The 16,076-nt window shown below is 50.5% G+C and overlaps 1 protein-coding gene across 1 annotated transcript in view; it reads right to left on the minus strand.

The window, feature by feature from the left end:
- The window catches only part of LOC119400113 (E3 ubiquitin-protein ligase SMURF2), a 111,334-nt gene that overhangs the window by 42,125 nt on the left and 53,133 nt on the right, over positions 1–16,076 (minus strand). Inside the window, exon 2 of the mRNA XM_037667058.2 lies at positions 13,373–13,411. Coding sequence (XP_037522986.1) covers positions 13,373–13,411 — 39 coding nt within the window. The remainder of the gene's footprint in view (positions 1–13,372; positions 13,412–16,076) is intronic.

A 16,076-nucleotide genomic window follows, 5' to 3' on the forward strand; every position in this document is an offset into this window, starting at 1 on the left:
CACACCCGCTTTTCAAAAGGAAAAAAGAAAGAACGAAAGGCCAGTTGCAGGGGGATTATAAATGAAGCGAGGGAAGACTTGAAATGCTTAATTGTTGCCGAGATTGTAGACGACGAGCCAATGCTGATAACAATGGCGATCCCCCCTACCACCCTGCTCCGGCCAGGAAGAAAAAGACAAGAACAACGTATTTCCAGCTTTTTTTGCTGACGTCATTTCCGTGACGGACACGACGTTAGCCGATTTCCGGCGGAGTCCAAAACAAAACCCTCTCGCGTTAAAAAAGTTCACAAAGAAACAAGCAAACTGCGCCAGCATGAGGTGAATGGATACGCGTCGCGGTTCAGAACCACCGTTATTAGCTACACCATACTCGGTTACAACCTATAATAACTGCGAGCTCTGCCCACAGAACCGAGGCAGGCCTGTCCTGCATCCGTAAAAGACAGTCGTGCTAGCTTGTTTCCGCTCGAATCGTAGGTTCTTTATCTCGGCTAACGTAAATACCACGCATATTACGAGCTAAAGGTTCGTCGTTACTACCTAAAACGCTGCGTTTGGCTAAGCAGCGACGTCACAGTCCCTAACCAAATTTACCAGGACGTTCAAGTTTCTGACCTAAAACTAGCGACACAAACGCGTATGGGAGAGTCAGCTATCTCAAACACTCGAGAAGTGCCTGACGTCACGAAAATGGATAGGTACTATTGGATGGAGCATTTATGCAAATTCTCTGTGGGAGGGACAGCGGTGACTGTGGGCGGAGCTGAGATTCTTTTTTTTTTTTTTTAAGGTTATAACCGAGTGTACCGTGAGAGCAGTGTTCTTATGCTGACAGCGGGAAAGCTATGAAACATAAAAACATTATGTAACCTGAGTAGGACGGGGAGACGTGAAAGCCCAAGCCTTCACGAGGCAACTGCGTGCTCCCGTCTCTCAAAACAAGACCACGGCGCCATTAAACGTGTTCTTTTTATAAGGCCGCGCGACGGAAGTGCTTCGGGGACAAAAAAGGGAAAAAAAAGGAGGAACACTGTGTCACTGTAGTACATGCCGACGACAAGTGCATAATGGAAACAAACAAAAACTCACAAAAAGAAAACTGACAACACGTGAGAATAACGAAGAGCCATAGCAAAGAGCGCGCGCCTGGAAAGCGCGCGGCTTTAGTGAATGTCGGAAGAGCATCCGGTGACTCCCGCGACCACGCGGCACTTCCGGCACAACATCCGCTACTGCAGCGTGGGACAAATCCGCAGCTCGCAAGAGCTGCACATGCGCAGTCACCGCGATTCGGTTGGCGTCATCTTCACTTCTTAAAGGGACACTAAAGGGAAACAATAAATTGTACTCTGAGAAGCATAGGTCGGAAACTCACTCATGAGTCGACTCACTCAGATCGAGCCGCGAGTCGTACAGTCCGAGTGAGTCGGGTGAGTCCGGTTGAGCAAAATTTTAGTGATTCTGAGTCCGAGTGAGCTCGGTTGAGGAAAAACATTCGTGAGCCTGAGTCCGAGTTAGCCTTAAGCGGAAAATGTATTTCTTGAGTGAGTCTGAGTGAGCTCCGCATTTTCTGCCCTCCTATGCTGAGAACTCTAGTGGCGTTAGTTTCACCTAGAACAGGGAAAAATCTAGGGACTTTAGTTTTACCATCACGTGTCTATCAATAGAGGAGAAAATCAAGGTCAAATCTTAATTTATAAACTTCGCGCCGAAATTCCGCGCGTTACGTCACGGGATTTCAAAGTGTATTTTTCGTATTTTGGTGACACTGGCCCAACGAAATTTCGTGAAACTTGGTATGCTTAGTCTACGACCCCCTCAGAGGACAATGTACTACTCGTTTTCACCAACTGGGAACTACGTTACCCCCTAGTAGTTGCCGTCAGAATCTATGAAGTCACGGCGACTGGTGCGGAAACTTCAAGGTGGCGTCGCCAACCGCATCTTCCTTTTGCTCGTTTTCTCGCCTACCAAGCTTCTACTCGCAGCAGGCGTGGTGGTTTTGGAATGGTGAAAGAGTAATTTACTGATACGAGAAAAAAAAAAAAGTTTTTCTCTTTAGTGTCGTCCCTTATTTGTGACATGTTGGAGTTTCCCAAAGAAAATGACTATGTGGAGGGAAATATGCAAAACACCTGTTTGGGACTCCTGCCCCCTCACTTGCGCGTGTACTACACCGCACCGTGACCCGCACGCAAGCAGAAGTGGCGTGGTGCGTCGGCACCGCTCAGCGCAGGTCGACGACGACCGGTCCACGTTCGGACACGCGCCGCGAACGAAAGAGGCGGGAATCTCTACCGAGGTCGCGCCCGATTACAGTGTAAAACACGTCTGGGCTTGCTGCGAGACTGTCCATGCATGCAACCACCGTGGACGCCCCGATTTCGTCATGACGTGTCGGTGACGTCACAGAGGACTAACGGCATGGTTCATGGCGCCCCCGTGGACAGTGCCAGAACTTTATATTGAAGACATACAGTGTCTTCCTGGGGCCAGCCGCATTCTTTAACGCTTCACGATGAATATTTTCTTAATGGCTTAATGGCTATTGCTCTAACAAGTGTTGTGTATTTTCGTGTAATAAAAGAACTTGAAATGATGATAAATTGTACATTAAAGGCCTTGAACATTTCGTTGCGGGGCCCTTGACGAAAACATGAGTGATGAAAAAAAAATCATCACGTGATGACGTCGCCATATGACGTCACAGATCGCCAAAATTTGCGTCGTCATTATGCCGTCACCACGACGTGACGTCACATGATAGCGTCATCACGTGACATCGTGGCTTAATCAAAGGTGGGCCGATCACGGAGGCAGTGCAAAATCAGGTGAGGTGCCTCCGATCCTGACTGAGACAGTGGAAAACCATGTTACGTGCGGAAAGCTTTCGGAAGGGGGCTGGTCAGGATCGATACATCGATTAAGAAGAAAAGAGAAGATGGCTTTCGCCTTCCGGTTGTCTTGTGAGTGCATAAAGGACCCTGTGAGTTGTTTTTTTTTTTTTTTTTGTAGCATACCTACATCGCCAGAAGGCATTAGGTAAGGGGGTGACGAGCGGGTTTGCAGAAACTACTTTTTTTTTTCCTTGTACAAATAGGATTAATTAAAGCACACACATCACCACGGAGCAGTGCGTGTACTCGTCGCGTCCCTCGTTCGCCCAGCGCTGTTCTATTTCCGAAGATCATGTACCACTAACACGCCCTAATCCCAACAGTGCTGAAGTAGTAAGATTGACCGCGTGGCGCGTCCTCTCACGATCCCGATTCCCTGCGTGGAAAAGGTCTACATACCACCAGAAACAAGCACTATTTTGCGGAAGGGCTTCGGTGCCGCCATAATGGGCTGTTCTAAAAACCTTGCCGTCTTGTGTCTTTAACAACGAAAGGAACAGTGCTACAGCAGGCGCATACGTAATGAAAACGGTTGTGTCGGTGCATTCAACGTTTCATGATGACATTAATCAGGTCGTCATATGCAAAAATAAGAAGAAAACGTTCAACAGCGAAGGTAGCGGCGCCCATGTGTCTTACGTAAAATCGCCTAGAGTTCGCGTGAAGCACGGAGCAGTATCTGATCGCGGAAACCCGCGCCCGAGAGCTGCACCCGGACACGCAAATTAAGGAGTCGACCTGCGGCCGCCCGGAGCCGCCCCATCCGCGTCTTTAACAAGCCAGCTGCGTTCTTCCATGGCGAAGGGCACTCCCCCCCCCTCTCTCTCTCTCTCCTCATCTTCCTCTTTCTCCTCACAGTTCTGTTTCTCTGGTTGCGGCAGCTGTCTGTTTCTTCATACTTCGCAAAGCGGCGGCGTCGGCATACGACCTGTCCGCGCATCTGGACCATCCGGACCGTCCTCGTCTTCACGGTGGACCGCGTCGAAAGGGGACCGGATATAAAGGTGTCATAAAGACGAGATTGACGGGGTGTGCAAGGACCAGTTGGGTAGCGCGCGCAGAGGCCAACAACCACCGGTTGGGTCACTGCACCACGCAGCAGGAACAGCAGCTGCCAAAAGTTTAGTACACGCATGCCCTCCGCATGGCTGGCCTCGTGCCTGCCGGACGCACACACTCTGTTCCTCATTACGAACGCGCGCCGCTAATATGGCCCACAGCTACCACAGCAGGCAGCGGCAAGCAGTGGCAGCGACGACAGCAGTAGCGGGAATAGCAGCAACAGCAGCAGCAGTTTCTGCGAGATGGGGGAGCGGGCGACAGCTGGTTTTGATACACGCCGCAGAGGGACGTGTACGACACGCTCCGGCGAGTGCTATACACGGCGCATGCGCGTTCGACGACTCGAGGTCCCGAACAACAAGTGCGAGTGCACGAGTGACGGTGGCGCTATATGAGAAACACTTGTACGCGAAAAATAAAACACAAAAAAACACCGACCCGATCCACATACGCAGTATACGTTGCACCGATAGAAAAATGCGGAGCCCTTCCACTACTGTGGCGATGGAACCCAGCGGCAGCGGCTTCACGTCGTTTTCGCGCCCATTCACGCTTCTTTCTGAGCGCGTCGGCGCTCCTTCGATCGCCGTCATTCTTCCTGCGAGCGAACGACACGCGTTCGTCTCATAGCGAGTCCAAAGGTCAACTGCCGATAACAGTGCCAGCGCGATCTCTGCGCCACGAGACAAAAGGGGAGCAAAGACTGCTGGAAAGTGCCGCCGCCGAGTATCGCGACACTCGTGAAAGGGGCACCAGCGTTGGCGATGAGGAACCTGTGCTAAGGCTTAGCTCTAAGCCATACAAGAGTGTTCAGTCGCCAGGGTCTAGCCACGCGGCTACACAGAGGGGGCGTCCTGCTCCCGGCCCACCACCACACCCAGGTCTTCGGGGCGATTCTTCGTCATTTCATTAAGGACCCCGGACTGGACAAGGGCTGCAGAAGCCGCCCGCGGCGTCCTCGACCATGGACGCCACTCTCCTTCTCCTCTTCACGTCTTCGTTACCCTCTCCCAAATTCCCCTAGAGGCGCTGAGTCGCGCTCCCAACTAGGGCTGCAGAAGTTGCGTCTTTTCCTCTCCTCCTCAAACAAGAGTGTACTGACACGATTTTGCGACATCGCAAGAGGCACATTTTACGTTACATCGGTATGCACAGCTGTTAACGCTCTCCACACGCCGGAGAAAGACAAAATATATTACTTTGATTAAAGTTCAAAGTTCCCGTCACCGAGGATCTGCGAGCCAGCCCCACCGCGATAGACATTATACCGACCAGTCAACACAGTTCCACCGAGTTTGCGAACTCTCGGCGTCCTGCATGCAGCCTAAATCGCAGAAATCCCTGTCGGTGTCGCTGGACGACAATTCACTAATCGTTGCTTACGCGCACCACGAGCAGATGACAGATCTGCCGCTAGTACGTCGCGAGTTTCTATCTCCCCGTGATGTCACACTGCGATGACACGTCACTGAGAAGCCGCCCCCTCAACATCGAAACCGAAGGTGTGATTTTTTTTTAAAGGTAGCGATATTAAAAATATATTCGATGTATCCCCAGGTACCACAACACTCTATATAGGGTTCTCGACACCAGTGTTTTTATTTAGAGCAACAACCCGACAACATTTTAAAGGAGTCCTGACACAGAAGATTTCGCCCCGCGTTTTTTTTTTGCTGCAATGTGTTGCTGGGGGCCTGTTAGTCATAACACGGCACATCATTTGCTGCAGGGCGCGACAGATAATTAATTACAAGCTCCTCATTACCGACACAGCCTCAGTTTCGGTTTGACAGAGCTCCAAAGACGACAAGCCGCCGGGTGCAACTATCACCACCTAGCGAGTGAAACGCTCGGCCAGGTGAGCACACAGAACAGTGACGCATTTCCGCGCGGTCTGTCGTCGTCGGGCTCATCGTCGTCTGATGGCGACGATTTTCTTGCGGCGGGGATGGAAGAAATTTTCGACGTGGCGAATCACTTCAGGTTTGACCCGCTGGCGAGGAGCGATTCGTCGGGAAGTGCGTCAAAACAGAAATGGCGGCTACGACCTCATCATAACTTGTACAGGCTGCAACGGTTACGTAGGGGAAGTAGGGGGGTCACCTCGGGTCACCTCCGAGGTTGTCAATGCACCAGGTGCGGCCTATAATGCTGGATCGCGCTCGCGAACTTCAAAATTAATATAAAATACCTTCCAAGCTTTATTCGCTGTCGATATTTTGCAAATGGTACACGCACGTACACGGGAATCGATCGAGCAGGCTATCTCGGCCGCGAAATTTTGTGTCAGTACCCCTTTAACATTCGTGTCCGTACTCCTTTAATGGGGATAAAACAAGGGATGTGAATGGGGAGGGAGTCTATCTTCCACCCGAGAGGATGGCCATGGCGATGAGAAGATGCGACGAACTGCCACGTCTTTCTAATAAGCAGTCGTCGTTGGCAAGTCCAACTATACGCAACTTCGCATAAATGCGTACTGCAGTGCGACACCCTTTGCTGGCAGCGTCGTAAGCAGCGAAAGAGAGAAAAATCTTTACTAGAACAGCAGTCAATGGACGTCAGGAGAAAGTCCACCTCCCCCGTCGTCCCTAGCCGTCGGCCGGAATCCCAGAGACACGCCAGCAGCAAGGGCTTAATTGATATCCTGCTGGACGTTAGGGCCTGGACGGCTGCAGAGCAGCCTTCCGGGATTCTATATAGTGTGTGCAAGCTATCTTACTGATTCGGACATGTCCCCACCATGTAGTTGGACCAAATTCGCTGCCTCATCACAAAAATTTGCACTGTGACCTGAACACTTCTCCAAGGATGCCATTTGCTGTAGATCTCGTACGGGGTTTCGGAAAAGCCCCGCCTGTAATTTGCGCCACACAATTCCTCCTCTTTCTTAGCGAATCGAAAGTTCAGCGTGCACACGCTCTATAGGAATGAACCGGAACGCGACCCACTTCAACGCTTCGCAGAACACATAAAACAGCGGCACCAACGAAAACGACGACTCCCCGAGAAAGGGAGTCATCGCTCCGATGACAACGAGAAGCAGTCTCCCCGTATACTAAAAGACAAACAAACTTCCCGAGCGTACAAAGACAAGACGCCATGTGGCGAACGGACGGACGTCCTTGCCTCTGCCTTCTCCGCCAGAAAAGGAAACGAAACAAAAAAATCTCGCCGAAGAAGCAGCAGCAGCTAGCTCATTAGGAGAGGCAGCCAGCCGGCCGACGTGCCGCCGCCGCCGCCGCCGCTTTTTAATCCGCGGCCGGGCGTGACGTCACACGTCCGGCACGGAACGCTGAGAGGGAGGGAGGTCATCGGACGCACGCCCCAGGGCCTGTCCACCACCACTACACCAACCAACCAACCACACTGCATGCTGCTGCGGCGGCTCTGCAGAGCTGAACAGGGGCGGTGGCCATCGGTATTTAGACTTTGCCACCCCCCGTCCATCCCTCTCGGAATCCCACGAGCCGCAACCGGAAGTGCCGGGCACGAACGTTTAGAGACTCTCGAGTCTCGACACTGACACGACTAGAGAGATAGCGAGAAAAGGAGGTTGATTAGGTCATTCGGTTTGCTGCCCTGCGTCTGGAGAGAGGGATGGCGTGGGTCTATACACCTTTTTAACGGAGAGAAGGCTCCCCTCCTTTCTGGGCTGTTGCACGGGAGTACAAAAGCTGACGTCACAGCCTCGGCAGTGCATTTTTGGGGGGGTCACGCATGTTAACAACAGCACAGAGAGGCTTATGGCGGCTCCCAGGGAGCCTTCGTTGACAAGGTCTATATCTTCCACAAGCATGACGCAATATATACGTGTGATATGCTTTGCTGTCGTGCCACGTTCACAAGATTCAACAGGACAGTAAGGCCACACGACAGTCCTCTGTTCCGATTCTAGCGAACAGACAACAAAGAACTCGGCAACAGACGAAGAACAAGCACCGATCCAGGACCATACTTGTATAATATCTGGAGTTTTACCTTCCAGAGAAACGATATAATTATACGAGGCACGCAGTAGTGGAGGGCTCCGGAAATGTCGCCCATCTGGTGTTCCTTAACGTGCACTGACATCGCACAGAACGCGGGGTTCTAACATTTCGCCTCCGTCGAAATGCGGCCGCCACGGCAGGGATCGAACCCACGACTTTCGGGTGGGCAGCCGAGCACACTAAAACACTGTACCACCTATGCAGACGACGGAGGACTACTTGGCTTTAGCTGGGAGACGAAACAAGACGAAAATAAGCAAAGCTGCAGAAATACTTAGCCGTTTGCGAGCAGACGACATATCCAGACGAGGTGATACAGAACATACTGATTAAGAGGGTGCAGACATAATTAAAAGCGATCAAAAAAGTCTGCAAGGTTTCATCATTAACAAGAAAAGCGGTCTACTTTCACGTTGACGTGACCCACCAAGGTACACACTATTCTGGACACTTGCAGAATTCGGCTTCATCTTGTCAGTTCTGATTGGCCATTGGGGGGGTGCAAACGACCTTCTCTAATCGGCTCGGAATGTAGCCGTAACATAATTGGACACAACATGGCGGAATTCGACGATGTCCGTACAGTATAGCAAGTGCAATGCACCGTCCCAATAAAGACCACGCAGAAATTTCGCGTCGCCAGTTGCCATCAACGTGAGATGAGCTACTGCTATAGACCCGGAGGAAGGGAAGGGGGTGGGGGCGACGGTGGCGAGTGCGCAAAACGGAAATTAAATCTCAGAGCGCGGGGAACGGCGGCAGCCGTAAGTAGCCGAAGCCAAAGCCCGCTGCGGGAATGTCCGGTCGTTCGCCGCAGATGCATCGTACGTGTTCCTCCCTTTCTTCTTTCTCTCTCTCTCTCTCTACCCGGTCCAACTATTACTCGCCGCACCGCCACACAAACGATGGAGACATACGCAACCCTCGGCGGTATTTCGCCAAGCGAACGAAAGCTGCAAGCCCGAAAGCGGCGCCGCAAAGCTGCGAAGACACAAACAACAACAACACCGACTGCGCGAGCAGATAACAAAGAAGCGCATAAACCGACTTCGCCGAGCCGTCGGAGGTCGTTCGTGAGAATCGAGAGAGAGAGAGAGAGAGAGAGAACGCAGCAGCGAGGAGGAAAAAGTGTACATAGCCAGGAGATGACATTACTGTTGTGCCTAGATAGAGCCACATTGTTTGTTTTGTTTGTTTTCATTCGTTTGTTTTGTTCGTTTGTTTGTTTGTTTGTTTGTTTGTCAGGTTCCGGAAGATGAGAGAGAGGTTGCGTAGGAGAGATTCTCGCGGTTGAGGCAATAAACTTAAGACCCAGAGAAGGCGTGTTTGATATGTCACTTCTTCCAGACTTTTTTTTTTCAATACACTGGATGCGTTAAGGCCTCTCCTTTTTTTTTTTTTTTCCCTACCTCAATGAGAGTGAACCTGACGCCTAAAAGTAACACGCACTATAGCGTATAACTGAAAGGGCGCGCAGTGGCTAGCTAGGAGCATTCTAACCGGTGCCACATGATAAAGGGAATAACATATACTACAGTGATAACATCTAACATGACAGCCGTTACGGCACGAATACGACATTCAAACGAACGCAAACCTTCAATAAGCATGCCCTAGGAATTAACGCCGTGCAGCTAGAAGAACAGATTAGGCTTAACTAAAACGCACGCTCTTATCGGCATGATTTCGGCTTAGCAGATGTGGAGGCCGAACAACCTTTTCAGCCGCCCACAGTAACCAATGCGAAATGGCATATACCATCGGGGTAGCGCTTGCGGAAGCTGCTCCACTTCGCTAATTTCCCGTTCGCGTTTAATTTGTACATGACTGTACACACCCGCATGGCGCCGAGATCAAAGGCGAGGAGGGTGAATAGCCAAGACGAGACGAGACACACCGCTAAAGCGGACCGTGCGGAAGCCGGCAGTACCGACAGCTTTTATTTCCTGTTTCAGTCCGCGTTTCATTTTCTTTCTTTCTTTTTTCATTTGCGGTATTAAAGCTATCAGGCTGGCGGGACAGTTACGAAAGCGCGGTTGCAGGTCAGAACAGGTAGCGCCGGTTACGACGAGTTACGTACACATTAATTAGTTAACTTATTTTATCAAAGCCGTGCACCGGTCCACCTTCCCACCGGCAAAAGAAACGCTGAACCAGTGGCTCCAGGGAAAGAGAAAGAAAAATTAAAAAAAAAAAGGGCAGAGGGGGGGCACGAGTCTAGACGAGGTTGGTGGGGGAGAGGAGGCTACGTAGGTATATAGTACACGTGTATCCGTCCACGCCTCTTCCCTCACCAGAGGTCGTTCGAAACGGCCGCCGTGACCGCTGCAGTGTAGGCGCCAGCCAGCCAGCCAGACCTCTTTGCGTATACAGCCGGCTCAATCCCGCTATAAAGCCCTTATTACGCTGCTCCCGTACAGTATAATCCTTCGCATATCGCTCCGCAACTTGCGGGGCAACCGAATTAACGTGACAGCGGTGCCGTCGCGCGGCGACGGTTCAAAAAACGGAAATCCGTGTCACCGGCCGCCTGATCGTGCGAGTCGAGATTGCGTCGTTTTTTTTTTTTGTTGTTTTTGTTTTTTTAATGCAGTTGCCGAGATAAGGAGGGTTCATAAGAAATTAGCGTGCGCTTAGGCCTTTGTGGTAATAGCATGGTGTGCCAAATATAACGTTAGACAAGACGCTGGCTTTATTCGGTTTCATAATTATTTTTTTGTCTAATTAGCTATGCGTCGTAGGTTCGCGTGGGAGGCTGCGATCTCGAAGCCGGACCTGGTCGACCAGCGTCAACTCGTCGCCCGGGCCCGGCAGTCGGAACCCTCTGGCCTGCTCGACCGCCAGCCGGGCGGTCGAGCAGGCCAGAGGGTTCCTGGAATGAGGGACTCCCCACCTTCACTAAATGGCCACTTATCAATAAAATCTCTCTCTAATTAGCCGAGTAATTAGAGCAAAATATATGTGTTGATGGTGTCGGAGGAGAGATAACCAAGCGAAGTACATGTTTCATAACGTTCAGGCACGTAGGCAAGGGGGGGCCCGCCCCCCCCCCCCTTCCCCCGAAATTCGTCCAGCCTTTTATATTCCCGGGCAACTTTTTTTTTCTTTTTGCCATGAAAAGACTTTCTTTCGAATAATCAGGCCTTGCCTCCCCTCCCCCCCCCCCCCCCCCCCCCCCCCCCGAAAAAAAATCCTGGCTGCGTGCCTGATAACGTTACATCTATTATTCCATCATTTTTATCGTCTAAAGAAACAATTTCTGAGCATGTTCGCCTGACGGTCGGCATTACAGTCTTGTGACGTTATGAAAGGAAGTGTTCACATTATGCAGTTTTGTGAATAAATGATTAGTTGGAAGTAAGCGCTTGTGTTGTCATCACCTCCCTCCGTCCTTGCTTGCGCGCGCTTAGGTGTTATGCTATGCAAAACCAACTCGCCCAAAAATAGGTGCTCTTGCGATCTATTATTATTATTATTATTATTATTATTATTATTATTATTATTATTATTATTATTATTATTACAGTGAAGAAGATCACCGCTACTCTGAAAGGCAGGGTGCGGCGGGAAAGGCAGGAGTTATTACAACTGTTATTATTTCGGCTTAGCTAATTCTAGCTGGAACACCCGGCATGTTTTTCACATTGACAAAGCGAGGTGCTGCGACAGCTGCAGCAAGTCTTTCCGAAAGGCTCGTTCACACCTGCGGCCATTTGCGACCGACGTTCACACATGCATGCGTGCGACACACACCCGTCGCCACACGAAAATTCACGTGATCCGGCTCACAATGCCATTGCCACGTAAAAATAAGCTGACGTCATGTTCCTGCGCATCTGATTGGTTTAGATGTTTGCGACTGCAGCCGCGCGACTGAAAAATCGTCTTTGGGCTGTGCTAAATAGGCATGACCTCCCAAAAGTACACTGCCATGGCTGTGACGTCTGCCTTTGTACTCCCGTGCCACAGCCCAGCATGGCGGCGTTTTTTCTCTCCTGTGAAAAGGTCTACAAGTTCGCGGGAAGTGGCATCATCGAAGGACACGACTATAATAGATAAAGGGGAGCTAACGTGTATCTTTAAATATAGTTATGTATGGGGCAAGTCACAATAATAGTAACAAGCCGCCCCCCCCCCCCTTTTTTTTCCTTTTCCTTGCCGTCCAGCGGGCCGAGGCAGCCGCCACAGCTCAAGGGCTCGTGGCTGACGCCTATAGGTGGGAATATTCGCCCAAATCCCTGAAAAACTCGCCGGGACTTTTTTTCTTTAATAAAGTTGCTCTCTCTCTCTATTGAGTGTACCTCCATTGCTCCCTGACGTTCGAGCGAGAAGAGATCCCGGCAGAAGAGTTTCTACACAGTTTCGAAAACTAGTGTCGCGGCTGCTACTCTGTCGAAACACGACGCCCGCAAATGGGCAGCCGGCCAGGTACCTTTAGTTCCACCACCACCCATATAACTGGGAATGTGGGGAGGTGACGACACTACGTACCTGGCCCTGACAACTCATCGGGCAGCGACGCGGAAGTACTACGTACACACGACCTCCGACGTCCTCGTTGGCCGCTTACTACGTCACGGATAAGCGTCTGAAAGTCTGATGGAAGAGGAATTTCACGCCGGCGGAGGCTTAAAGACGTTCCTCCTTCCGCGAGGGGCCGGTGTCCCCAAGGTTCGTTGGTTTATGCAGGTTTTTTTTTTTAGAAAATACAGATTTTTTAATAAAAATCCTATGGCAGTAAGGGTCGTGTCATTTTCGCACACGAACTCCACGCGAGGCGGAAATACTTCGCCGCAGTTGAAACGTCAATATCGCGACTAATTAACAAAAACTCGTTAATTAACTTCTTAATTATTGACTTGAGGACAGGCGTTTATATTACAGAGTTGTAGTGCGTGCCAATTTATGGCATACCTATTTCTTTTTAGAAATCACAAAAGTTGTACGCAGTTCGAGATATTCGTCATCGAATTTCATGGGTGAAATCGAAACTGATCGCGCAAGGCGCGCACCAAGTGCGACAGTTCCGCTACGTCAGACCGGAACTAACCGTCCCATGGGAGGGACGAAATTTGAGTGACGGCATGCCGCGCCGTATGTTTTCGTAAAAAGCTGCGCAAGTCATCTCACTTGTGCCCGCGCATCGCCTTACTTTAGTTGTGTAAAAGCGTTCTTAGAGATTCTCTAGGTGCAAGGGTAAGATTCTTATTGAAGTTTTATACGGTCGAGAGAAAAGAGGTGCAAGGAAGACTTTCTTTTCTTGCACGTTGCTATAAATTCTTCGCGGTAAGATTAGCCTACGTTACAGCACGGCTGCGAAGCAGACAAGCTGAAAGAAAAATCACTTGCAGACCTAATAACTAATAGCTGAATAAGTTGAAGAACAATAAAAGAATAATAAGTTGAAGTCCAACTTACGGAAGAAGTCCTTCTTGCACAGGTTCTTGGCACACAGCACTGCGAGTGGACAGAAAGAAAACGAGAACACGTTAGACGACATTGATCACGTGACGCGTAATCGGCGCATGCGCAAGCAACCTCTCCGTATACATACGCGTTACTCGTTTAGTTGTACACCCAGTTACCGGTGACGTAGATGGCTCCAGTTACGCCGGAGGCGTTTTCCCAAGCTATTAGTGTTGTGAGGCTAATAGCTTGGGGACTAGCGTCGTAAACGCAACGTAAGCGTACAGTCGTGAACAATATGAAAGGGAGCAACGAATACTTGCTTGCTCAACGGTGGCTTGTAATGCACCGATACGAATGTGACGCATTCAATGGCAAGAGGCACATTTTTGTTTGAGCATTTAGTGTTATAAACACGTTTGTACATGCCAACAACGTTGGCAAGAGCAACAATTGGTGTAAACCAGACATCAAGTGAAAGGAAGGAGCAAGGCACTGACGTCTGTGACGTAAGACGTGAGGGGGCATAATGGACGCCTGCTTCGTGGAACGTAAGAGAAAAAAAAAATACAGGAAGGAAAGAGGTAGTCTTGCTGTGCGCGCGTGTGAAGGCTGCAAGACCCAATGGCCACTTTTCTTTCTTTTTTTTTTTTTTTTTCGCGCGCAGGCGTCACGAAGTGGGCGAAAGAGGCAAACACGTGCCTGACGAGACACACGCGGTATGATGATGACGTAACACTTACTTGACTACACTGTACGCTGACGACACCTTGTTTGCGCGACTGCTGTTCAAAACAGTGGCGCACGCGGATAAAGGCCGCACACTGACCGGGAGAGAATGGCCTCATGCAGAGATCGGTCAGGGCGATCTCGGAGGCCCTACTTAACGAGACCCACGAAGCGCGCGAAAAAGAACATTTCCTTGACTAGAGAGATCCGCAGGTTGATATTCTACCGCGAGTGCGAAACTGTCGTTCAGCGAGTGCGAAAGTGTCAGGGGAGGAGGTTGCTCACCCCCCCCCCCCAACCCCCTGGGAAATTGTAATTTTGCATGTGTATGTACACACACATACAAACATATACATGCATACATACGAACACACATGCATACAAACATAAAGGGCGCTTACCCCCCCCCCCCCCCTTGAAAAAATTTCTGGCTACGCCAATGATGATGAACTTTTGTTAAAGTAGCTTCAAAGTAGTATCATTACTTTAAAAGTAACAGTAATGTAACGTCATTACTTTCGAGCAACTGTAACTTGTAACTTAATTGCTTGTAAGCAAAATTGCTTGTAAACAAAATTGCTTGTTATTTAATTGCTTGTTAGGGTGAACTTTGCCGTTTTTGTCATTAAGGAATGGCCTCCGAGACTGGGTGGTCGATATCTGAGAGGACAGGAATTCAGATGGCTGACGTACAACGACCGGCGAGTCCGCAAAAAGTGCGGGTCCGAAGTATGCCTGCACTTAGGGACTGTTTTTTTTTTTTTTTTTGGATTCAGCGCGACAGATAGATTCGGCGAGGAGAAGAGAGCACAAACGAGAGTAGAAGACGACGAGACGACGACGAAGTACGGTGCGGGGACAGGTGTCTTCTTAGAGACGAACCACGCCCACCTCTACTTCAATCTCTTCCCCCTCACCTTCACTTCGGGCTCCCACTTATTTTTTCAATGGGGACCAGCCAGCGCCGACGGCGTCGGTTGAGACGCTCCTTGAACGACAGGAGTCACGTAACAGGAGGGTACCTTCCTTGCTTTCTTTACTTCTTTCGCTTTACCCCCGCTTTCGTTCCGTTCTTTTCTCCCACTTACGCCTCGAATTCCTTCGTGTGAAAGAAAAAAATCAAACGAACAAAAAAGAGGGGAGGGGTCGCAGTCCGGCGCTGTCGGAACAGGAAGCCACAAAGAGAGCGAGACACACATTAAAAAAAAAAAAAGAAACGCGCATACGACTCGCAAGGGCAAGGTGGTGCATGCCGAAATAAAGATGGCGTCCAAGGGAAGAAAGCCGCGGCAGCGGAAAGGCTCGGAAAGAACTCGGGGCCGATAAAAATACGAGGGTCGACTTCCAAGGCGACGTCGACCACGCGAGGGAAATGAGTGCGAGTGTGTGTGTGGTCTGGTTTCACAGAGGGGGGGGGGGGGGGGGAGGTGAGGAGACGGCGGAGGTGTTTATATTATAGGCGTACCCCATCCCCCCCCCCCCCCCCGTGAGGCGGAAAGGAAGAACGTGAAAGAAAAAAAAAATTAGAAGACAGTCTTGCAGTGGCAAGCAGTTTGAGTCGAAAGTCTCCCAGCATCACAGGTACGACTCCTGACCGCCGTCGCTGATACTCTAAGTAAAAAGGAGAGGAGGCCCAAGAAGAGGACGAGGGTGAGGCCAACAAAGAAATACGGGAGCGGCTCGGCGAACTACCGGGACAGGTGGTGCTTGTGGCGGCGGGGTGGCTTACAAAATAAAAAGAAAACAAAAACACAAAGAAGAGCCCTGCATGTGCGCGGACCGTCCCGCATAGTTATGTGGCCGCTGCAACGCGACCAAGAGGTTGTACAACACCCCTCCCTCCCTCCACCTCTCGCCCGCATACCAACCAAAATGGGCCCCTTTCCGGGGCAGGGCAGCAAACGCGCCATGTCTGGGGGACCGCCGCGCGATGCTCTCTCTACCACTGCCTTTCGCGAATCGTTAATTGCGTGCAGTGCGGCGAAAG

The sequence above is a fragment of the Rhipicephalus sanguineus genome, chromosome 7 (genome assembly GCF_013339695.2).
Source record: "Rhipicephalus sanguineus isolate Rsan-2018 chromosome 7, BIME_Rsan_1.4, whole genome shotgun sequence".
NCBI classification, from domain to species: domain Eukaryota; kingdom Metazoa; phylum Arthropoda; class Arachnida; order Ixodida; family Ixodidae; genus Rhipicephalus; species Rhipicephalus sanguineus.